A 21,822-nucleotide genomic window follows, 5' to 3' on the forward strand; every position below is an offset into this window, starting at 1 on the left:
CCTTGCTTTGCTCTGGGCCACTCACAAGAGCCAAGTGATCCTGTGGGGAAACAGGCCAGTGAAGCGCCAAGAACTCTGGGAACAAAAGGGCAGGGCGGAACTAGAATAGAGCAAACTTAAGGGCTCTGAAGAAGCAAAACACGCGAAATGAGGCCTATCATAGTTGCAGACCCAGCCTGTCTTCTGGGACCTCGCAATTTGAGAGACCCAACGAAGACCTGTCTGCCGCTGCGACCCACGAGGGCGGTCTGGGAGCGGGGAAGACTCCACCAATTAACTGAGCTCATCCCCAGCAAGCGACCAATGGGCAGCAGGGGGTGGGCATTTCCCCTGGATGGGCGGAGCCCGGAGGGCACTAGGTCTGGCTCGCCGCCTTGGGCTCCAGGAGAAGGCGCTGCGATGACCGCCCTGAGCCGTAGTGAGCCTGTCGAGGCGGGCAGGTAAGGGCGGCGTCCTTGGGCTCTGGATTATTCTGGGCTGCGGCGCTGGGCAGGGCGGCTCTGGGATGCAGCTTCTGCCCGTGGGCCGGGCATTTCCCGGCCGCGGGAATTCCCGCTTAGGTCAAGTTGCGCCGTTGGAACCCTGTACCGCCTCCTTGCTGCGAGGTGTCCGAGGGTCGGTCTTGATGGCTTCGCCGAACGGTAGGCACGCTCCTGGGCTCACCACCTGTCTGCCACCTTCACAGTCCATTCATTTGTGTTTTCATTCAATTCTCACCATAACGACTCCCCAGCCCCGGTTGCCTCCATCCCCAGGCTGTCGCTTCCCTGCGGGCCCCTGCAAAATCAGCTCCTCTCCTCTCCCAGCGGGATCTGTTCTAGTATCGCACGCGGCTGCTCCGGAGGCAGCGTGGAGCTGTCCCAGCACGACTCGGCCGCACCCCGTTCGCCAGGCCCGGGCGCGCTGGGGCCGGTCTCCAAGCCCGGAGAGCTGGTCCAAAGTCGACCTGGGAGGAAAGGAAAGTTCTTGTAACTGGAGGAGAGCAAGGGGGCAGGGAAGACACGAGGTGGGATGGCAGGTGGCATCAAGAATGGGAGCTGTGAGTGTAATGTTTACCTAGCATGCACAAGGCCCTGGGTTTGATCCTCAGCACCTTATAAACCAGGCATCGGTGATGCTCACCTACAATCCCAGCACAGTATCCAAGATGGTTTATGCTTGCTAACCTCTGGGAATCTCTTACCTGGACCACATAATGAATTCAGGACCAGACCTGGGGAGTGAGGGGATTTAATTCTTGAAGTCTTCAGGTACTGTGGATGAGATTATTTGGGGGAAGACAGTTTATGGGTGAGACTGTAAATTCCTACTCCTACCCAGTCCCACCCTGCACAGCTGGACATCCCCGCAAGCCAGGATGGATCTAGTTAGGGCAAATGTGATCTTGTGCCTACATCAACTCTGGATACATAGGGGGTGTGGATTTAGCAGCTCGGCCCCCTGAGGGCTTGAGGAGGTGGGGTGTCCAGCTAGCTGTTATCTGCCTTTGTCTCTGTGCTTGTCCCCTCCCTCAACACACATGGTTGTGCCCCTCCTTGGAGATCTGAAAAGCTGGATGTCCACCCCTCACCTATTAGCTCCGAAATCCACTCCTAATGCAGTAAAGGCAAATACTGTTGGAAGGAAGAGATAGGTAAAAGGTTCTCCAAGCCTGTAGCCTGCTCCACAGTCTTCTTATAAGGCCACTTGGAGTCCAGCACAGTGGGGACACTCTTAGAGCTGGGAAGTCATTAAAAGTGCCCTCAGTGGGTTCCTTGGGGCAAATGAGCAGGTCCAGAGGGCAAAACTGGCTGATGTCTGCTGAGGAGGTGTTCGCTGGTGCCAAATGAAAGTTTTTCTCAACTTCCAGAGGGCAAGGATTTGCTAAATTTCCTGGAGAGGTCAGCCTGGGCCCCATCCAGGCCTTCCTGTTGGTGCGCGCTTTCAAATTTCTGAGCTCAGGTGGGTTTCAAAGCTTTGTTTGGGACTAGAAACACCTGTATGCTAATTCACTCACTGGGGGTGTTCTGGTGACCCACTGAGGGTGAGGACAGTGTTCCAGATGGTTTATGCCTGCTGGCCTCCAGGGAGCTAGCTCTTCCATGATCTGCTAGTGCCTGTCAAGGTGACTCCACCCAGCCCTTAAGCTGCCTAAGCTGTTGCTTTTGCTGTGGAGAGAGACGTGTTCCCTATTTATAAGACTGGCTGGCATGAAGAGCTTCCGAGTCGGAGAGTCTTTCAAATGCTGTTACCATTTTGCTGTGATTTGGGACAAATCACTTCCTTCTCAGGGCCTGCTTTAGCATAAAATAAGGAGAGACGTGACTTAGACTCCCTAAAGACCCCTCCACACAGTCGGTGTGTGTCTGCTAACACGTTTGCTCCTCCATTTCTGAAGGTGTCTCATTTCTCTTCACATTTACTCTTTACTATGATATGCCTTGAAAACCCATCGAGCCAAGAAGAGTGTAGTGTTCCTCTTCCATGTCTGGAGACCAGAAAAATAATGTGTTTGTCCTTCTCTGAGAAGGGAAGACAAGTTTCCCCTCATTCTGTAGCCATCTTTGATGCAGTTACAAGCTTGACAGAGGTCAGGCTTGGCCTCTGAACCTCTGCGCATGGGCGGGAAGGCAGCAGCCTCTCATTGCCCATTCTCTCTAACCTGTAAGCTATGATTCTCCTACCTGTTTGCTAACGCAGGGGAGGAAGGGGATGAGGGCAGATAGCCCGAAGAACGAGTTTCCTGAAGATGGGAGGTGGCTCTGTAGATAGCACTGTTGCTTAGGCGCGCGCGAGGACCTGAGCGCCAACTGGGTGCGGCCGCCTGCACCTGCAACCCTAGCACTAGAGAAGGAAGAGAGAGGTCCTTGGGGCTTGCTGACTGGCCGCCTAGCTCCAGGTTCAGTGAGAGACCGTCTCGAGGGGGTGGGCGGACGGTGATAGAGCAGGACATCTTTGAAGGTGTCCAGGTACTCATAGAACACGGACACGGATGAGCTTCCTGTGTGATTAAGGACTCAGCTTCCCCCAGGTGTGCCTGTCTGCTGTGGCAGTGTGCATGGTTTGTTGTTGTTGTTGTTTGTTTTTGTTTTTTAAACAGTCATTCTCTCTGTAGCCCTAGCTGTCCTGGAACTCACTCTGTAGACCAGGCTAGCCTCGAACTCACAGAGATCTGCCTGCCTCTGCCTCCTGAGTGCTGGGATTAAAGACATGCACCACAACAGCCCAGAGCATGCGTTATTCTTAAGCATATAAGCTTCAAAGGGACAAACTGTTTTCCCTCCCCTTTCTTCCCACATCTGCTTATTTTTGTTAGTTGAGAAGTGCTTGTTGAGAATTTAGAGGTAGTTTGAATAACTAATTGAGTCAATCTTTAAATCAGTGTTTCTCAACCCGTGGATCATGACCCAGCTCTTTTTTGGGGAGAGGGGGAATGTCGTATATCAGATATTTACATTATACTTCATAACAGTAGCAAAATTACAGTTATGGAAGTAGCAGCAAAATAATTTTATGGCTGGGGGGGTCACTAAAACATGAGGAAATGTATTGAAGGGTCGCATGCAGCATTAGGAAGATTGAGCAGCACTGTTTTAAATCCTTGTTCTAAGTGACTATTTCCTCAATGATGCCTAAAATTACATTAGGTTATTTATCTACCTACCTACCTACTCACCTACCTACCTACCTACCTACCTACCTACCTACCTACCTACCTACGTACTCCCCTACCTACCTACTTACTCCCCTACCTACCTACCTACCTACCTACCTACCTACCTACCTACCTACCTACCTTTCTATCTTGAAGTACTAGGGATTGGCTCCAGGGCTAGGCAAGTGCTCTACCACTAAGCTACATCCCCAACTCTCTCAATTTTTAAAAATATATTATTTATTATTGATTTTTTTTGGAAGGTTCTTGTGTCACTTGGGCTAGTCTCATACTTGATCTGTAGCTGAAAATGACCTTGGACTCTTTATTTTATTTATTAGTCTCAGGCTTGTGAGTGCCGTGCACAGGTGTGGAAGGCAAAGGGCAACATTGGTTTTGGTTTTTTTGTTTCTTTGTTTTGAGGTCAGGGTCTCATTGTGTAGCCTTAACTAGCCTGAAACTCAGAGTCCACCTTCCTCCACCTCCTAAGTGTCCGGATTAAAGGCTTGCACCTCCACACCTGGCAAAGGAAAACTTTTTGGGAGTTGTTCTCTCCTTTCCACCACAGATTCTAGGGTTTGAACCCATGTCGTTAGGCTGCCAGACAAGCATCCTTGCCCTCTGCACAGTCTCCCCAGCCTGACCTTGAACTCTTGATCCTTCACTCCAAAGTGCTGAGATTACAGACTTGGACCTCACTTCCGGCTTCCCAGCCCTTCAAAAAAAATTTGCTAGTTTTCATAAATTGTCCAAACTGTCCTCAAACTTTCAACCCTTCTGCTTCAGCCTCTGAGTAGCTGAGATTACAGGCTTACACCACTAAAACCAGCTCAGAATGCTTTTTCTTTTCTTTTCTTTTCTTTCTTTTTTCTTCCAGTAGAAATAAAAAGCACTTAAAGAATTTGTTTAAGTCTCTCTCACATGGATTGCTTTCCTTCTTCATGTGTTGAAATAGCATATCAAAGATTTACTAAATAGTTGTCAGTTCTTCCGGTATTTTATTTCATCAGCTCTTTTTTTCCTGACTGGTGTTTGTCTCTGTCAACTGTCTCTGGTCATAAAACTGTTCCTTTCTCTTTTCAACTTGTGTTCAAATTAAGCAAATGACTCAAGGCTTGCCAATAATCTCTCAGGTCACACAAAGCATTATTTACCCCATTATCATGACTGGAGCCTTTTTGTTTTTCTTTGGTGGTGCTGGAGAATCTAACGCAGGGGCTCATACACACTCAGCATTCATTCCACTAAAAACTATGTCCCAAGCTCCAAAAATAACTTTTGAACCTTGAAGGGCTATTCAGAAATTTAATCTTATGGTAAGTCAGTAACATTCAGAATTATAAGGCTTCCTTGTTAGCAAACAAATTGAAAAATCTTTCTGTGTTTAAATATTTTAAGCATGTGTGTGTGTGTGTGTGTGTGTGAGAGAGAGAGAGAGAGAGAGAGAGAGAGAGAGAGAGAGAGAGAGAGAGAGAGGAAGGAGGGAGAGGGAGATGGTATGTATCTCTGCAGCACAGACTGCCCTGAAATAGATTTAATGGGTTTCCTCTTCTTTTGGCCCCCGAAATATTGAGATTCCAGGAATGGGCCACAATACCTAACCCCCCAGTTGGTAGTGGTTAAAAGGTTGGAGCTGAGGAGTGGGTGCTGCAGTTAAGAGCACCGTCTCTTTTCCCAAAGGACTCAGGCTTGTTCCCAGCACCCAAGTGGTGGCTCACAGCCATCTGTTGATGCCAGTTACAGAAGATTTGATGATTTGATGCTTTCTTCTGGTTTCTACAGGTATCAGATTTGCAAGAAGTGCAGAAAGACAAATACAGGCCAGGCAGTGGTGGCGCACACCTTTAATCCCAGCACTCGGGAGGCAGAGGCAGGCGGATCTCTGTGAGTTCAAGACCAGCCTGGTTTACAAGAGCTAGTTCCAGGACAGGAACCAAAGCCACAGAGAAACCCTGTCTTGAAAAACCAAAAAAAAAAAAAAAAAAAAAAAAAAAAGACAAATATACGTGAGAGCAAAATGCCCATGCACATAAATTAAATTTTAAACACATATATTCCTCAGACTCCTGGATGTCATATAAATTGGGAGTTGAATCTACATTCTTGGCCAAGTAGGAAGGGTATTTTACCTTCAAAGAAGGTAAAATATCTTGTTCTGTCCCTTAGGGCCGTGTAAATGGCCCCCAATGATTATATCATCTAGACCTGTTTCATTAGAGGTGAAAGGAATATAAATCTAATTCTGCAAGTCTTTTCTTCATTTAGCAAGTGAACTCTTTTTGTTCAAAGGGTCCCTACTCTGAGGAGAGCTAGTACTAGGCAGGCAGAGTAAACACTTGGCGCTTTCTTTGTATTTACTAGTTTTCAGGAGCTGGAGATAGCGCTCCAGTTAAGAGCACTGGTTTCTTTTCTAGAGATACCCACTGAGCCGTCTTCTCAGCTTTGAACGTTTTTTTTTTTCTTGACCCTAATTTCTTGAATATGGATAACAATGAAAAGGGTGTTTTGTGTTGCCTTTTTTTCTTTTTTCTTTTGGTCTTTTACATCATTTCTAGGTAGGTAGTCAATGTGATACAATACAAATAATCCATGTTTCAGAAAGATCTGGGTCTGAGGTCCTAGTCTACAAACTTCCCCTGTGAGCTCCCCAGTCTGTCCACAAGACATTCATCTGTGAGGTCATTGGCGCCCCTCAGGCTGTGCAGTCAGGAAGGTTGTACAGAGTACGTGCTCACCCAGAGGCATCTTCTTTAAGGGCCTCCAGCTCGGAGAATCTCCGATGATTCAGTACCTGCTCTAAGTACTTCCTCTGTATTCCTTTTTAAGGTGTGAAGTCCATTCCACTTTAAGCTTTGGAGTAAGGATAAACCTAGCATTGCACAAGCTAGACAAACACTCTACCGTTGAGCTACATCCTTGGGCGCCTTACTTAGGGTTTCTATTGCAGTGATGAAACACCAGGAGCCAAAACGACACGGCGAGAAGAGGGTTTGTCTCGGCTCACAGCTCTCAGGTAGCTCTCCATCACTGAGGGAAGTCAGGGCAGGAGCTCAAGGCGGGAACCTGGAGGCAGGAACTGAAGCAGAGGCTATGGAGGAACATTTCTTACTGGCTTGCTCCTCAGGGCCTACTCAGCCTGCTTTCTTATAGAGCCCAGGACCACCTGCCCAGTGGCCGCCCCACCTAAAAGGGCCTGGGCCCTCCTGCCTCAGTCACTGATTTACAAAATGCTCCACAGGCTTGCCCATTACCCAGTCTTATGGAGGCATTTTCTTAATTGTAATTCCCTCTCTCAGATAACTCTTGCTCTCTAGCTTGTACAAAGCAAAACAAACAAACAAACAAAAAACAAAACAAAAGCAAACACACACAAAAACACCAGGACAGATCAAATTCATGTATGTCTGCATATATTTTGACACAGTGTCTCTTTATACACTCCTGGCTGTCCTCGAACTCACTGTAGACCAGGCTGGCTTTGAACACAGATCAACCTGCCTCTGCTCCCAAGTGCTGGAATTAAAGACGTGTGCCACCACACCCAGCCAAAGTGTGTAGCCAGGCGGTGGTGGTGCCTGCCTTTAATCCCAGCACTCAGGAGGAAGAGGCAGGTGGATCTCTATGAGTTCAAGGCCAGCCTGGGATACAGAGCGAGTTCCTGGACAGGCTCCAAAGCAACACAAACCATGTCTCAAACAAACAAAGAAATTGTGTGTCTGTGTGGGAGAATGTGGCCTTGTGTGTGGGTGCTTTCCAAGGTTAGAGACTTTGGCTCCCCTTGAGCTGCAGTTACAGGTGTGAGTGAGCAAACTGAATGGTGCTAAGAACAGACTGCAACCCTTAACTGCTCAGCCATCTCTTCGGCCCAAAGTTAATTCTTAAAAGTAAACTTTTATTTTTAAAAATATTTGTAGGTCAGTTTTATTTATTTTGTATTTTTTAAAGTGTTATGTATTATTAGTATTAGTGTGTGTGTGTGTGTGTGTGTGTGTGCAGGCGCCACAGCATGCGTGCAGAGATCAGACGACGATTCTCAGGAGCATCTCCTTTCTTTGTTTGTTCCAAAGATTGACCTCAGGTTGTCAGGCTTGTATGATTTACCAACCCTGGTTGTTTTGTTTTGTTTTTCAAGACAGGGTTTCTCTGTAGCTTTAGAGCCTGTCCTGGAACTAGCTCTTGTAGACCAGGCTGGCCTCGAACTCACAAGATCTGCCTGCCTCTGTCTCCCGAGTGCTGGGATTAAAGGTGTGTGCCACCACCACCCAGCGGTCTTAAACTCCTTCTGTATCCCAGGCTAGTTTAGAATGCTCCACACTTTTGGCTCAGCCTCCTTAGCTCTGGGATTACAGGTGTGTACCTCTACAGTGGCTTTGTTCATTTTTTTTTTTTTTCTGTCAGGTTACTTGCTGTCTCCATAATGATTTGGGTGTATTCATTGTAAAGAAATCAATAATTTGTACAAATGTTTAAAAACAGTCCCCACTATGTTGTCCAGTTGTCTACTTCAGTCTCAACATACTGAGATGATGGGCGGGCAGCATTTCACTTACCCCCAGCTTTTATCTGCTCATCAAAATTTAAATTTTGAGCCAGGTGGTAGTGGTGCACACCTTTAATCCCACCACTCAGGAGACAGTGGCAGGTGGATCTCTGAGTTTGAGGCCTGCCTGCTCAACACAGAGAATTCCAGGACAGCCAAAGCTACACAGAGAAACACTTGGTTCAAAAGAACCAAGATAAATAAGTAAAAATTAAATTTTAATATACAAAAGCTTAAAATTTCTTAGACAATTAAAAGCTTTATTATTTTAAAATCCATGCTAAGGTGTGTGTGTGTCTGCATGTGGGGTATGTACATGTGAAAACAAGAGCCCAAGGAGACAGGGGCATAAGCTCCCGTGGGGCTGCTGTTCCATACGGCTGGGAGCCACCATGTGGGTGCTGGGAATCGAACCTGGGTCCTCTGGCAGAGCAGCCAGTGAGTTTAACCACTGAGCCATCTCTCCAACCTTTTCTTATACAGTTAAAGCTTAGTTTTCTGAATTTTTATACCTTACTTGGGAAACTTCTGATATTAAAAACAAATTGTTTCTGTTTTATCCTAGATCTTTGTAGAGTTAGATTTATAGGTGGTTAGCTGGGCATGCTGATGTGTGCCTGTAATCCCAGCATTCAGGAGGCTGAGGCAGGAGGATTGCCTTGAGTTGACGGCCCTGTCTCAGGTAAAATCAGTTTACCATGCCTGGACTGTATTTTTGTGAGTGGTGAGACAGAGCTGTCGTGTCACGTTTATTAGACAAACTCATTTTTTCTTTCTCAGAATATTTTCATTTTATACTCAGTTTTCTCATCCAGAGATCATTCGCTGGACTCTTTTTGTCCCACTGATCTTTTGAAAGCCAATAGTATCTTTGTAGTTTGTTCTGACATTTGGTTGGGTGAAACCTCCACATTTTCTTTTTAAAAAATTTCTGTTCTCATGCATATCGTCTTCCAGATCAAATATAATGTAGGGCGATTTAGAGTCAACTTACCAAGATTCCACCTCTCCCCCCACCCTCCCCTTATGGAACCTAGGCTGACTTCCAACTCATTATCCTCCTGCCTCCACCTCATGAATGCTGTGATTCCAGGCATGGGCCACCACACCCAGATAAACTACAGATTTTTGTGTTGATTTTGTAACAATTAGAATAGTAATGAACTCTTAGAGCTGGGGATGTAGTTGGGTGGGATGGTAGATCCTTACCTAGTAAGTGCAAGGCATCCCCAGTGGACTAGGGGCTTCTCCTATTGTATTAGCTGTGAGTCCATCTGCTAGCCCAGGGCCCGACAGAAAAACCCTCCATCCACTTTCTTATGGTTTATTAAGTAATTATGTGTGGTCAAAGTGTAATAGTCTATAGTCTCTCTCTCTCTCTCTCTCTCTCTCTCTCTCTCTCTCTCTCTCTCTCTCTCCCTCTCCCCTGTATCAATCAGATGTATCAGAGATCAAGTGGCTGCCTCAATTGCTCTTCATCTCCTCTCTCTAGGGATTAAATTCAAGTCCTCATTCTTGACAAGTGTTCTACTGAGTGGTCCATCTCCATCTCACCAATTTAAGTTTATATCGTCAAATAACAATGGTTTCTTTCTTTTCTTTTCTTTCTTTCTTTTTTCTTTTTTTTTTTTTTTTTTTTTTTTTTTTCTTTTTTCTTTTTTGGTTTTTCGAGACAGGGTTTCTCTGTAACCCTGGCCGTCCTGGAGCTCGGCTCTGTAGACTGACCTCGAATTCAAGAGTGCTGGGGTTAAAGGCGCGCACCACCACCGCCGGGCAACAGTGGTTTCTTTTAAGTACATAAATCTTTTTTTTTTTCTCACCTTTTTACAATGTCTACAACTTCCATGTGTTGAATAAGAGTGGCGAGAGCTGGCACTTCCTAGGGGTTTTTATTAATTACACAGCCCGGGGTGCTGCTCCCTGGGGAAGAGGCCCCAGGACCCAGCAAACGGCTCAAGACTGGATCATTGGTCAGGAATCTGCCTGGGGAGCCACGTTGGCGAGAGCCTGCGGCAGGGCGTGGACTCCAGTCCCGCCAGGGGCGTGCATAGTCGCGGCCAGCTGCCAGCTCTGGTGCTGGGCACAGCTCCAGGAGCCGGGCACCGATGGGTTGCGCGCTCAGCATCCAAGGAAGCCGGTTGGTGGGGGCGCTGCTCCTGCCCTCACGTCAGGTCTCCCGATCTGCGCTATGAGCTACCTTTAGGCCGACCCACTAGCTCGACTCTCCGGCTGGCAGAGGGCTGAGCCGCGCCACGCTGACGCGATCAGTGTCGCTGCAGGCGCCGCCTTGGGAACCACTAAGTGTGGTTCTGGAATTCTGGGTGTGGCTGCCACTAGGGACAGGAGGGACATTGGTCTTCCCATCTCTTTCGAGGGCAGGTTTAGAAAACAGGTTTGTGATTGGTGCGTCCTTGGGGTGGAGGAATAGCAGGTGAGAGTGACTGGAGGGTGGGGAGATATGGCCAGGAGTGAGGCAGCACCTGGTCTCCAACGTCTGAACTCAACTGCCCTTTTCGACCTGGAGAGAAGTGCACTACCCTGCCCAACCCCAGCAACCGTGCAGTCTCTTACTGGAAGTGAGGAGAGGCAGGCAAGCATCCTAGGCTGTTGTGTTGAGCAGGCTGATGGCCTAGCTTCTTCACATGTGGTCAGAGGCTCACTGTCCCTCCTAGTCACCAGTCTGGGAGGAAGGAAGGAGGAGCATGGCCCATCACAGCACAGAAGTGTCCTTGCCAAGTTGTGGGTTCAGGCGTCCAAATTCAAGGTCTGTCCTTCATGCCTCCCGTTACCTCAGCAAACCTCGGGCATTGTTTGCCCTGCCGATTGCCCACTCCTCCTTAGGAAATGCTTCTTTGTTTCCATGACAACCTATACCTGGACTTTTTTTTTTCTTTCGGGGTAGGGATTTCAAGACAAAGAAGATCTCTCTGTGTATCCCTGGCTGCCCTGAAACTTACTCTGTAGACCAGGCTGGCCTTGAATTCAGAGATCCACCTGCCTTTGTCTCCCGGGTGCTGGAATTAAAGTTGGGCATCAGCTTTTTCCCCCTATTTCTTAGGCTGCTCTTTATAACCTAATTTTAGGGGAACCGTCCCTCTGTTCACACACACACACGCACACACACGTTCTTTAAGCCCTGGGGTTCTTCTCCCTCACTCCCTCCTCATTTGCATTCAGATGGAATTCATATACCATAAAATTCATGTTTGTTTTTTATTAAGTACTAGAAATGGAACCTTTTATATATGCTAAACATATGTGCCACACAGCCAACCTGCTGCCTGTGCAGTTCAGTGATGTTTATAATACTTATACATTTGCCCTGCAAAGAAACCAAGTGTTCCCTTAGACACCACTCCCCACTTGCCTTTTCCTGGCCCCCAAGGAACTATCAATCTACTGTACAGCGTTACCAATTTTGTATATTCCTTACATGTGTATACATAGAGTAAGTGGTGACTGGCTTCTTTCAGTTAACAATATTTTAAAGATCCCTTCAGCGCTGGAGAGAATGCAATGGTTAAGAGCAGCTAGGTTGAGTTTCCAGCCCTGCTTCAGCTGGCTCACAGCTGCAGGTAGGTCCAGCTCCAGGGCATCTGACATTCTCTTCAGGCCTCCGCAGGCACTATAGTCAACCACCACTTTCTAACTTCCTACTCTCCCCATAATACTTATAATGTATTTTATGAGTACAAGTACTCTATCTGCATTTGCGCCTGCAGGCCAGAAGAGGGCATCAGATCACATTACAGATGGTTGTGAGCTGCCATGTGGGTGCTGGGAATTGAACCTGGGTCCTCTGGAAGAGCAGCCATTGCTCTTAACCTCTGAGCCGGCTCTCCAGCCATTGGCTAATTCTTTAAAAAGATGCATTCATGATTGGCAAGTGTCAGTGCTTTTTTTTTTTAATGGCTGAAAAAAGACTTTGCTTATCTATTGCTGGGTGTTTAGTCTCTGCACTTTTTGGCTTTTCTAAATCAAGGTGCTGGGAGCATCCATGCATAATATTTAGTGTGGTCATTTCTATTTGCTTTATTATTTTTAATTATGTGTCTGTGTGTGGGTATGTGTATGCTAAGTGCCCCCAGAGGCCCCAGATTCCTCTGGAGCTGGACTTACCATGCTCGTGAACTGTGTGATGTGGGTACTGGGAATCCAACTCTGGTCCTCTGGAAGAGCAGTATACGCTCTTAACCACTGAGACTTCTCTCCCGTCTCTGGACATGCATTTTAAAGTCTCTTTTGTATGTGCCTAGGGGTGTTTGCTAGGCTGTATAGTAACTTCAGCAGTTGGAAGAACACCAGGTTGTTTTCCAAAGCACCTGCCCCACTTAACATTCCAACAGGTGGAGAGAAGGTGCCCAGTCTCTCCACGGTCTCACCTGCACCCAGCATTGATGACAGTCTTGGGGGCGGCACGTGGAGTATGCTTTGTGGGTTTGATTCTCTCTTCCTTATGATCAATGGTGTTGATGGCCTGTTTATATACCTGCTGGACATTTAATATCTTTTGAGATATACTGACTCAACTACGTGCCACTCTTTAATAGGGCTATTTGTCTTTTTATTGTTGAGTTGTAAGGATTCTTTTTTAAATTGTCGAGCTTGGTGTGGTAGTCCACTCATTTAATCCCAGCACTAGAGAGATGGAGGCAAGTGGATTTCTGTGAGTTCAAGGCCAACCTGATCTACATAGTGAGAATGTGTCTCAAAATGGATGAATGAATAAATGAATGAATTTTGATTTAAGAAATCCACATAGCCGGGCGATGGTGGCGCATGCCTTTAATCCCAGCACTCAGGAGGCAGAAGCAGGCGGATCTCTGTGAGTTCGAGACCAGCCTGGTCTACAAGAGCCAATTCCAGGACAGGCTCCAAAACCACAGAGAAACCCTGTCTCGAAAAACCAAAAAAAAAAAAAAAAAAGAAAAAAGAAAGAAATCCACATAGCATAAAACTTAGCATCTTAACTGCTTTCTTTCTTTTTTTTTTTTTTTTTTGGTTTTTCGAGACAAGGTTTCTCTGTGGTTTTGGAGCCTGTCCTGGAACTAGCTCTTGTAGACCAGGCTGGTCTCGAACTCACAGAGATCCGCCTGCCTCTGCCTCCCAAACTTTGGGATTAAAGGCGTGCGCCACTACCGCCCGGTCAGCATCTTAATCCTTTTAAGAATGTAGTTCAGTGTTAAGATCTAGCATGATGGCTCAGTGAGTCTGAAGACCAGAATTTAATCCCTGGAAACCACACAGTGGAAAGAAGCAACTTCTGAAGCTATGCTTGACCCACATGCGTACAGGCACCCACATGCGTAATTTAATACAGTATTTATATTTAAAAAACCAAAATTGGTGGTATACTTCCCTTCCTTTAAATTCCTTCTCTGGGTCCCCACTGCTTGTAAGGTAGTGACTGCCGTCAGGGCTCCCAGAGTCCACACCAGGCTGCTTTGGCCACCTCTCCAGCCTCACTGTTCACCAACACCCTCCAGACACACGGCTTCTGCGATGCGCCGCATCCAGTCCCACACCTCCAGCCTCCCACCCTTTGACCTCACTAATGACCCCTCTGCAGCCCCCAGTGCCTTTCTCCACCCAGTGAATGTCCCGTGGAGCTCAGCTGTGTGGTGTTTGTTGCTTTGGAAGAGCCATCCTTGCCCTCCACAGGTGAGCCCAGTTCCCTGATAGAATTTCTCCCTTGCTTTTCCTCAGTGCATACATCACAGAGTTGTAATTACATACTGCTTTATGTAAATCTTTGCTTCCTGTCTGCCTCCCCGGGCAGGCAGGCATGTTGCAAGTAGTGCCTGGCCTTCCTTCCCTGAAATGCACAGCACTTACCCAGAGCTGAGGGAATAGCAAACATTCATTTTTCAGTTGGTATTAATTTGTAGAAGGAAGGCAGAAGGGAGAGGAGCTGGTTGTCCTCTGAGCATACTGCCTGCCCTTCCTGGGACAGGAATCCTGAAGCAGAAGGTGGGTGACCATCTGTAGGTCACCTTACTTCCTGACCTCTGCTTTTTACTTACTGAATGGAGACTTTCTTGTCCCAGAAAGCAACAGTGGCTTCCTCAGAGGCCCCAACAGGAGTCGTAGAGGGCAGTACAAGCCTCTCTGCCCGCACCTCTACCCAGTCTCTCAGGGCCTCACAGTTGCCTGTGCTTCTGAGCGGAGTCTGGTGGATCCACAGAGCCAGAGGGATTCTGAGGTGGACATCCTCAGATGCTCCTCTGCTAGACACTATCCATGGGTAAACAGAGCTGAGTTGTCCTCAGAGAGGAGCCACACCCCTGGCAGCCTAGGTTGGGACATCTGTGTGGCCAAGGTTGTCTGTGTACCTCCCTGCAGAAGAGTGGCCACTGGGAGTACAGGGGTGTTCTGTTTCTGACTGAATGCAAGTCTGTTTTTAGACCTGAATGACCAGCTTCTTGTGTGGAGATGGCCAGGTCCCAAGGGGCCTGCCAAGAAAAAGTGGTCTGTCATCGGGCCTAGTGGGGCCAGCTTGACAGATGCTGCCCCAGCTGTGGGCACTGCTGGCAAGGCTAGCAGCCAGTCAGGCAGTTTGTAGAACCCAGCGCCTGCCCTGATGTGGCCCGGGCTCTGTGGGAAAGCCTGGGTGTCCTGGAAGGGAAACTCCCAGGTTTCAGCTGTTTTAATTCTGCAGCCTTTGCGCTCTGGGCAGGACAGAAGCAGCAATGGCTGTCCTCAAACTTCCAGTGGAGGGAGGAGCAGAGAGGATGATGGTATCTGAGCATGACTGGGTCTGGTGTAGTTGTATGCCTCCTGGCCAGCAGGTGGGAGCCCCTCCCTGGTGCAGCTTAGGCACCAAGATACCTTCTCCTGCGGGCTCCTGCTTTCCGGTGTTGTAGGTCGAAGATCGAGGCATGCAGGACACATGTGAAGCCCAGTCCTGTCCCCACTTTGATAATTCCCGTGGCCAGGGAGCTGGACCTCTAGGTGTCCTTCGCAGAGTGTAGTGGGACATGGGACTATAACTCTCAGTGCTGGAAAGGGATGGGAAGCTCAAAGGGCAGGGCTGTAGGAGTCCCTCCTTACCCCCCCTCCCCACCACTGCACTTTGACCTCTTTCAGATCATCACACAGCTCAGAAGCAGGAGGAGTTTCTGTCATTCTGTTTTGTAGAAGCCCAGGCTCTGAAGGAGGTGACAGGATCACCAGAGGTTCAAGGTACAGCCAGGAGCTGCTGTCCCTCCAGGGCTTGTATTTGTGCCGTAAGAGACCTCTGTTTCCAAACAAAGTGCATACACAGAGGGACCCTTCAGCTCGGAGTGTTTGTTTAGTCCATGGATTATTTCTTTTTTCTTTTGATTTATTTATTATGTACAGAGTGTCTGTCTGCATGTATGTCTGCAGGCCAGGAGAAGGCACCAGATCTCATTACAGATGGTTGTGAGCCACCATGTGGTTTCAGGACCTCTGAAAGAACAGCCAGTGCTCTTAACCTCTGAGCCATCTCTCCAGTCCTCCATGGATTATTTCTGAGCACTTACTGTCCACATGAGACTGGGCAGGTCCCTGGAGTGTGGGGAACTAAAGGTAAGACTCAGCCTGCAGCTGGTTCTGTAGATAGGCTATGCAGCCTACGGAGTCTCCTAGGTAGGATGGAGACCACTTCCCTCCATAGACACAGCTGCAGCTTCAGGGAGGAGAGATGCTGGGACAAGGACAAGGGGATTCTGTCCTGGGAAGGAGCAGGCTGGCAGAGAATGGCCCAAGCAGAACTGGGAGGGTCACTTATCAGAACCCTCTTCCCAGAGCAAGGTCAGTTGAGCACCTTGCTGTGACCTCTGTCTCACAAGGAACAGCGAACCTTTGGCAGGCTGAGAGCCCAGACTTGGGTTCAAAGGTCAGGAAACAGGAGAACTTGGAGTGGTCCAGTCACCCGAGCAGAGGATGGCTTGGGGGACAGGGCGAATCTGGACTGAGGCAAGAGACACAGGCAAATATTTTGGCTGCTGCAGTAGGAAGATGGAGGCCAACCTTGCTCTCAAAATCCACTGGGCAGAAAGACATGGCCTTCTTAGTTCTCTGGAGGGAGAAGAAACTTCTGTTCCTGTTAGAACTCATTCTTGCTTAGCCAGTGTCCCCCTCCCAGGTGGCTGAGCCTGCACACACCCTAGCTGTCCCAGCTTATTTGGTAATTTGAGTAAAGAAGCCAGTGGTGGCCCAGAGGCCGGTGGATCTCCGGGAGTTCAAGGCCAGCCTGATCTGCAAAGTAAGTTCCAAGACAGCGAGGGCTGTTACATAGAGAAATCCTGTTGAGAGAGAGAGAGAGAGAGAGAGAGAGAGAGAGAGAGAGAGAGAGGTTGTCCTTGGCTACATCATGAGTTGAGGTCACTTGAATAAATGATACCAAGAAGGAAGGGAGGGAAGGAAGGAAGGATGGAGGAAAGAAACGGAAGGAAGAAGGAAAATAGGGAGAAAGGGAGGGAGAAAGGAAAGGAGGGAGGGAGGGAGAGAGGGAGGGAGGGAGGGAGGGAGGGAGGAAGGAAGGAAGGAAGGAAGGAAGGAAGGAAGGAAGGACAGAGGGACCACTGTCTAGACTTAGTGGAATCAGCGCTGCTATCCTCCAGGCACTCAGGAAGAAGGGGAAGAGCTTTTGCTATAGTGCTGGGTCTCAGGACTCTACCTTTGCTCTTACAGGGCTAGAGCTAGACTGAGGTCAGGTGATCATGTAGGAACTGAGCTGGACCTGCTTACCATCTTTTCCCACAGACCCTTCCAGGAAGAAACATGACTCCCTGGACTAAGGAAACCTGTCATGGTTTGAACTGAACGTGGTTCAGTTCTTTCCTCTTTCTGACCTTCGAGACTCATGCAGATGTGGCTGTGGCCAAAGAGTTAGTTGCTGGACACCTCCATGGCTGTCCAGCCCTGTCTGGCAGGTCACGGAGTCCAGCTGCCTCCCATTCTCCAGCCATAGAATGGAGGCAGCAGCACTTGCCCTGTTTATGGCCTAAATGATATCTAATCTTTGTGCCTGGTGCATGGTTTGGGGGCAAACCTGGCCTGGAGGTTTCCTGTCTGGCTGCAAACTCTGGGCCCTGCAAGCAGAACTGCCAAGGGGAGCAGCCCCCCCCCCCCAGAGAGGTCTGGCCTATGGCCCCCTCCCTGTGTCTGTACTCTGCTGTCTCTTGCTTAGTTTAGACCTTCCTCCAGCAGCATCTGCACAGCTTACCCGTACTCTTCGCTCTAACTGCACACCTCGCCGTCGTCTCCTGTTTCCCGGCCTGGACTCATTAGAAAGGGATGATGGGCTAGCAGCCTCTTCACTCTTGGGAGGCTCCTGGCCAGGTGCAGAAGGTGTCGCTTGGGTCTGGAGTATACATGTGGTTCTGGCTTCACTGGTGTGATCTTTCCACAGCCCTCTGAAGAGCCTCTGCCGGTCACACACCCCTTTCATCTGAGTGCATTGCTAGTCTAGGCAGCCTCAGATCCTTCTCTGGGCAGGGACTGTGACAGACCTAACAAGTGTAGCTTCTTTTTGAGCCATTTTCCTGGGATGCTGAGTTGGGATAATAAGATTGGGATCAAGCAGGTGGCCTCCAGTTTACTTGTACTGCCCCATTGCGTCAGTGTGGGTTTCAGCTGTGGAATCTCCTGCCCCTCTTTCTAGTCAGCAAAAGAGCACAGACATTTTCTCAATACAGTGGATCTGCTGGGTGTGACCTCAAGACAACAACTACAGAATTATTTTTTGCTCAAGAAAGAAATTCCCTTTTATCCTCACATTTAGCGTATTAGTGACTCACCCCGCTCCATACATATTGTCCTATTTGTCCTCGGGGGGGCTCTTGCTGGCCAATTTCTGGGTTGTGTGGAAGGACTCTGGCTTTGAGAGAACACAGGACGATTCCCCAGGGAGGATACTGTGTGGCTCCAGCTAGCTTGTACCACATGGGAAAGCCAACCCATCCCTTCCTTGGCAGAAGGAAATGGATTGTGTGACCTTAGCAGGCAAGGAGAATCTCTAGTGACATGGGGGTCATCCTGTCTGGCTACGGTGTGCCTGAAACTTGGTATAGTCAGGACCCTAGTAGGCTGGCCATGGGAAGAAGGAGGCATGGTCTTCCCTGTGAGCCACAGAAAAAGGAGTTGGTCAGGGATCTTCCAGTGGCTTCTTAACTCTGCCTGCAGGTTTCAGTTCACCTTGGAGCATTTAAAAGCCAGACACTGAACATACAGCTGCCTTGTGACCCAGCGATGCCAGTGCTGAGTGTTTACCCAGTGGAGTGAATACTTGTGTTTGCAAGGCTGCAACCAGAGCTTTCTCATTGCTTTGGTAACAAGCCAAACTTGGGACTGCCCAAGCCTGTCATCAGGAAAAGGAAAGCAATAAAGTATAGTATATTTATACAAAGGAATTATCAGTGAAAATGCAGCTTACAAAGGTAGCACAGCATACAGTAGGGATGGAGCTCATCCTCAGCTATATAGCAAGTTCTAAGCCAGCCTGGTCTACATGAGACCCTGTCTTTAAAAACCAAGTCCTAAACAGATCTGCATACAGCCCTGTAGATGTGTCTTGGAGTCTTCAGATGCATGGTAAGATAGATGATGTGGTCCCAGTCTTACAGGGGCAGCAGTCTGCCATCAGATGTCAGGGTTCAGGATCTGCATGGTCCCACTCTTACAGGGGCAGCATGTTGTAATGAGGTCACTTGTTTGTCCTGGCTGCTCAGCCCTGAAATAATCACACAGAAACTGTATTAGTTAAATCATTGCTTGGCTATTAGCTCTAACTTCTTATCAGCTAGCTCTTACATTTTAAGTTAACTCCTTTCTAGTAATCTGTTTATCACCACATGGCGGTGGCTTACCCATCTGGCTCCGGTGGGGCTACGTGGCTTCTCTCTGACTCCGCCTTCTTCCTCCCAGCAGTTTAGTTCCAGTTTAGTTTCCCCGCCTACCCAAGTTCCACCCTATCAACAGGACAAGGCAGTTTTTTTATTCACCAATGGTATTCACAGCAGACAGAGGGGATCCCCTCAGAAGTCAGGGTTTGGAGTCTCCTTGGGATGGTGGGGGTGAAACTACAAGGAGCAAGAAGGGGTTCTGGGGGCTGGTTTCTCCCTGTGTGCTTTTGAAATGTTTTGAACTGCTTTATATGGTGGTGCACGCCTTTAATCCCAGCACTTGTGAGGCAGAGGCAGGTGGATCTCTGAGTTTAAGGTCAAACAAAGGTCAGCCTGATTTACTTAGTGAGTTCCAGGATAGCCAGGACTACATAGAGAGATCTTGTCTTAGGTCTACAGAGCTAGTTCCAAGACAGGCTCCAAAGCCACAGAGAAACCCTGTCTCGAAAAACCAAAAAAAAAAAAAAAAAAAACAACAACAATGAAAACAAAACACACACACAAGAAAGAAAGAAAGAAAGAAAGAAAGAAAGAAAGAAAGAAAGAAGAAAGAAAGAGAAAGGAAAGGAAAGGAAAGAAAGAAAAAATAAACAAAAAGGAAAGAGAGGTTTTGGACTGTACACTTCCTTGCATACGGTCCCTTTGCTATGTGTATATTATGCTTCATAGCAACCTAAAAATAGCCGTTTAAGTACAACTCTTAGAGACTCTGATGTAACTGCTCTTAAACAGGACTTAGGCATTTTCCTCTTTTTTTTTCCTCCCCTGAGACCAGGTTTCTCTATAGCTTTGGAGGCTGTCCTGGAACTAGGTCTTGTAGACCAGGCTGACCTCGACCTCGCAGAGAGCCACCTGGCTCCCAAGTGCTGGGATTTAAACTGTGCCACCACTGCTCGGCTTGTTTTGTTTGTTTTTATGTGTGTCTGTGTCGTGTGTAGGACGTGTGTACATGTTGTGTGAGTGTGGACACATACGTGGGAGTCAGAAGACAGCTTCAGAGTCACGCTGTTCTTCGCCCTCTTTGAGATAGGTTCTTTGTTGTGGTTTATTGCTAACGGGTCTTCAAACATCAGAGGATTCTCCTGTCTCAGCCTCTCAGAGTACTGGAGTCACCATGAACTTTGCTTGGGCCCTAAGGACTCTAACTCAGATCCCCATTACTCCCTGGGATATCTTCGCAGGCAATTTTATAAATTATTTTTATTTTTATTTTTGACAGGGTTTTTCTGTTTAGCTCCGGCTGTCCTGGAACTCAACTCTGTAGATCAGACTGGCCTTGAATTCAGTGCTGGGATTAAAGGCATTTGTCATCACCACTGACCTTTCTGGGCATTTTTATTTTTATTTTTTTTGAAATATAGCATAGGCTAGCCTTAAATTCACTATATATGGGAGGATCGCCTTGAACTCACCACCCTCCTGCCTTAGCCTCCCAAGTGCAGGAATTATGGACCTGTACAACCAGAGCATTGTTTGTTTTTCTCTAAAGTCCTGCTGGTCACTCTAATGTGAGTCCAATTAGTAGACCCACATTAGTGCTAACAGGAGGTGGGCTGGGAAGCCTGGGGGATTTGAAACTACTCTCAAGGCAGAACCCCAAGCCCAGGATGCTGAGCCTTGGCTTCTGAAGTTCTATCCGGGCCGGAAGTCTACTCAGTTTCCTGTCCCTTGTGGCTGCTTCCATGACTTTTGGATTTGTCCTGTCAGGGGCCTGCATGGTGATGTGGCCTTTGTCTGAGGAGAACAGCGTTGTTGGCATCTCTCTCCTTGGAGACCACAGAGTCTCAGTGTCTTGGCTGACTACAGAGGAGGCATTGGCACTCAGCCTGGCTTTGAGAAGAGTTGGCAGGACCCACAGGGAGCTCTAGTATCTCAAAAGTCCACAAGAAATCAACCTGGGAGAGTGTGGTCCTTTCCTAGGGAGAAGTCGCCCAAGGGACACTCCACTGGGAGTCGTGGGGAAAGCCCCAGCTGTGATCACAGGGGCCCTGCTGGTTCAGGGGAGCAGGGCCTGGCTGAGTTTTCAGCTTTGGCATTAGCCACAGGCATTGCTACTGCCAGAGGCTCAGAAGAGACTTGGAGGGAGCTCTGCTCTGAGGTTAGGAAGGACTAGGGCAGGAAAGGACCCGGAAAACTTGAGGGAGCAGTGGCTGGATACAGACACAAGGAGGAGTGCAGCCTGGTACCATGGAGGCTGCAGGATTCACCTATGTTTTTAACCCAATAGATAGATATCCCATGTTGTCTTGTGATGGTCCTCCTGTCCCTCCTCTTTTCCTCCTTCCCTCCTCTTCCTTGTTTGTCTCCTTTTTCTTTCCTTCTTAGTCCCTCTCCTCCTCTCCTTTTTCCTTCTTTTTTTAGAGACAATAATCTCATGTCTTTGACTGGCCTGGAATGTACAGGTAGCCAAGGATGGCTTTGAACCCTGGTCCAGGTGCCTCCACTTCCCAAGTGCTGGGATTACAGGCATGCACATGCATCTGGCTGTCTAGTTCTCTTTATGCTTCTGCGTGCCTTCTGTGTCCCTTGATCAGCCAAGCGTGGTAGATTGAGTGACTCCTGGTGCTAGACCAGGACTGTCTGCCTCCCCTTCAGACCAGGGCTCCCAGAAGGAAGAATCTAACCATGGGTGACCTTGCTAGCTCCTGTCCATCCCTTCTCTTCCTTGCCCATGCGGTGTCACCCATTTTCTGACTTATTCTTACTGCTTCCCCCCTCCCCCCGTCTTCTCTCCCCACCTCTTTTTGGTGTCAAGAAGCATTCACATTCTCTGTTTT

At 48.2% G+C, this 21,822-nt stretch overlaps 1 protein-coding gene across 3 annotated transcripts in view; it reads left to right on the top strand.

The window, feature by feature from the left end:
- The first annotated feature begins 390 nt into the window (after positions 1-390).
- Positions 391-21,822, top strand: part of Gramd2a (GRAM domain containing 2A) — a 39,072-nt gene continuing 17,640 nt past the window's right edge. For 2 of the 3 annotated variants that reach the window (XM_057767498.1, XM_057767499.1), the window contains exon 1: positions 391-440. In XM_057767498.1, coding sequence (XP_057623481.1) covers positions 400-440 — 41 coding nt within the window. In that variant the 5' untranslated portion in view covers positions 391-399. Of the gene's footprint in view, positions 441-560; positions 642-21,822 lie in introns of all 3 variants that reach the window. The other variant, XM_057767501.1, reaches the window with a different exon arrangement.

Source organism: Chionomys nivalis, chromosome 4 (assembly GCF_950005125.1).
Source record: "Chionomys nivalis chromosome 4, mChiNiv1.1, whole genome shotgun sequence".
NCBI classification, from domain to species: domain Eukaryota; kingdom Metazoa; phylum Chordata; class Mammalia; order Rodentia; family Cricetidae; genus Chionomys; species Chionomys nivalis.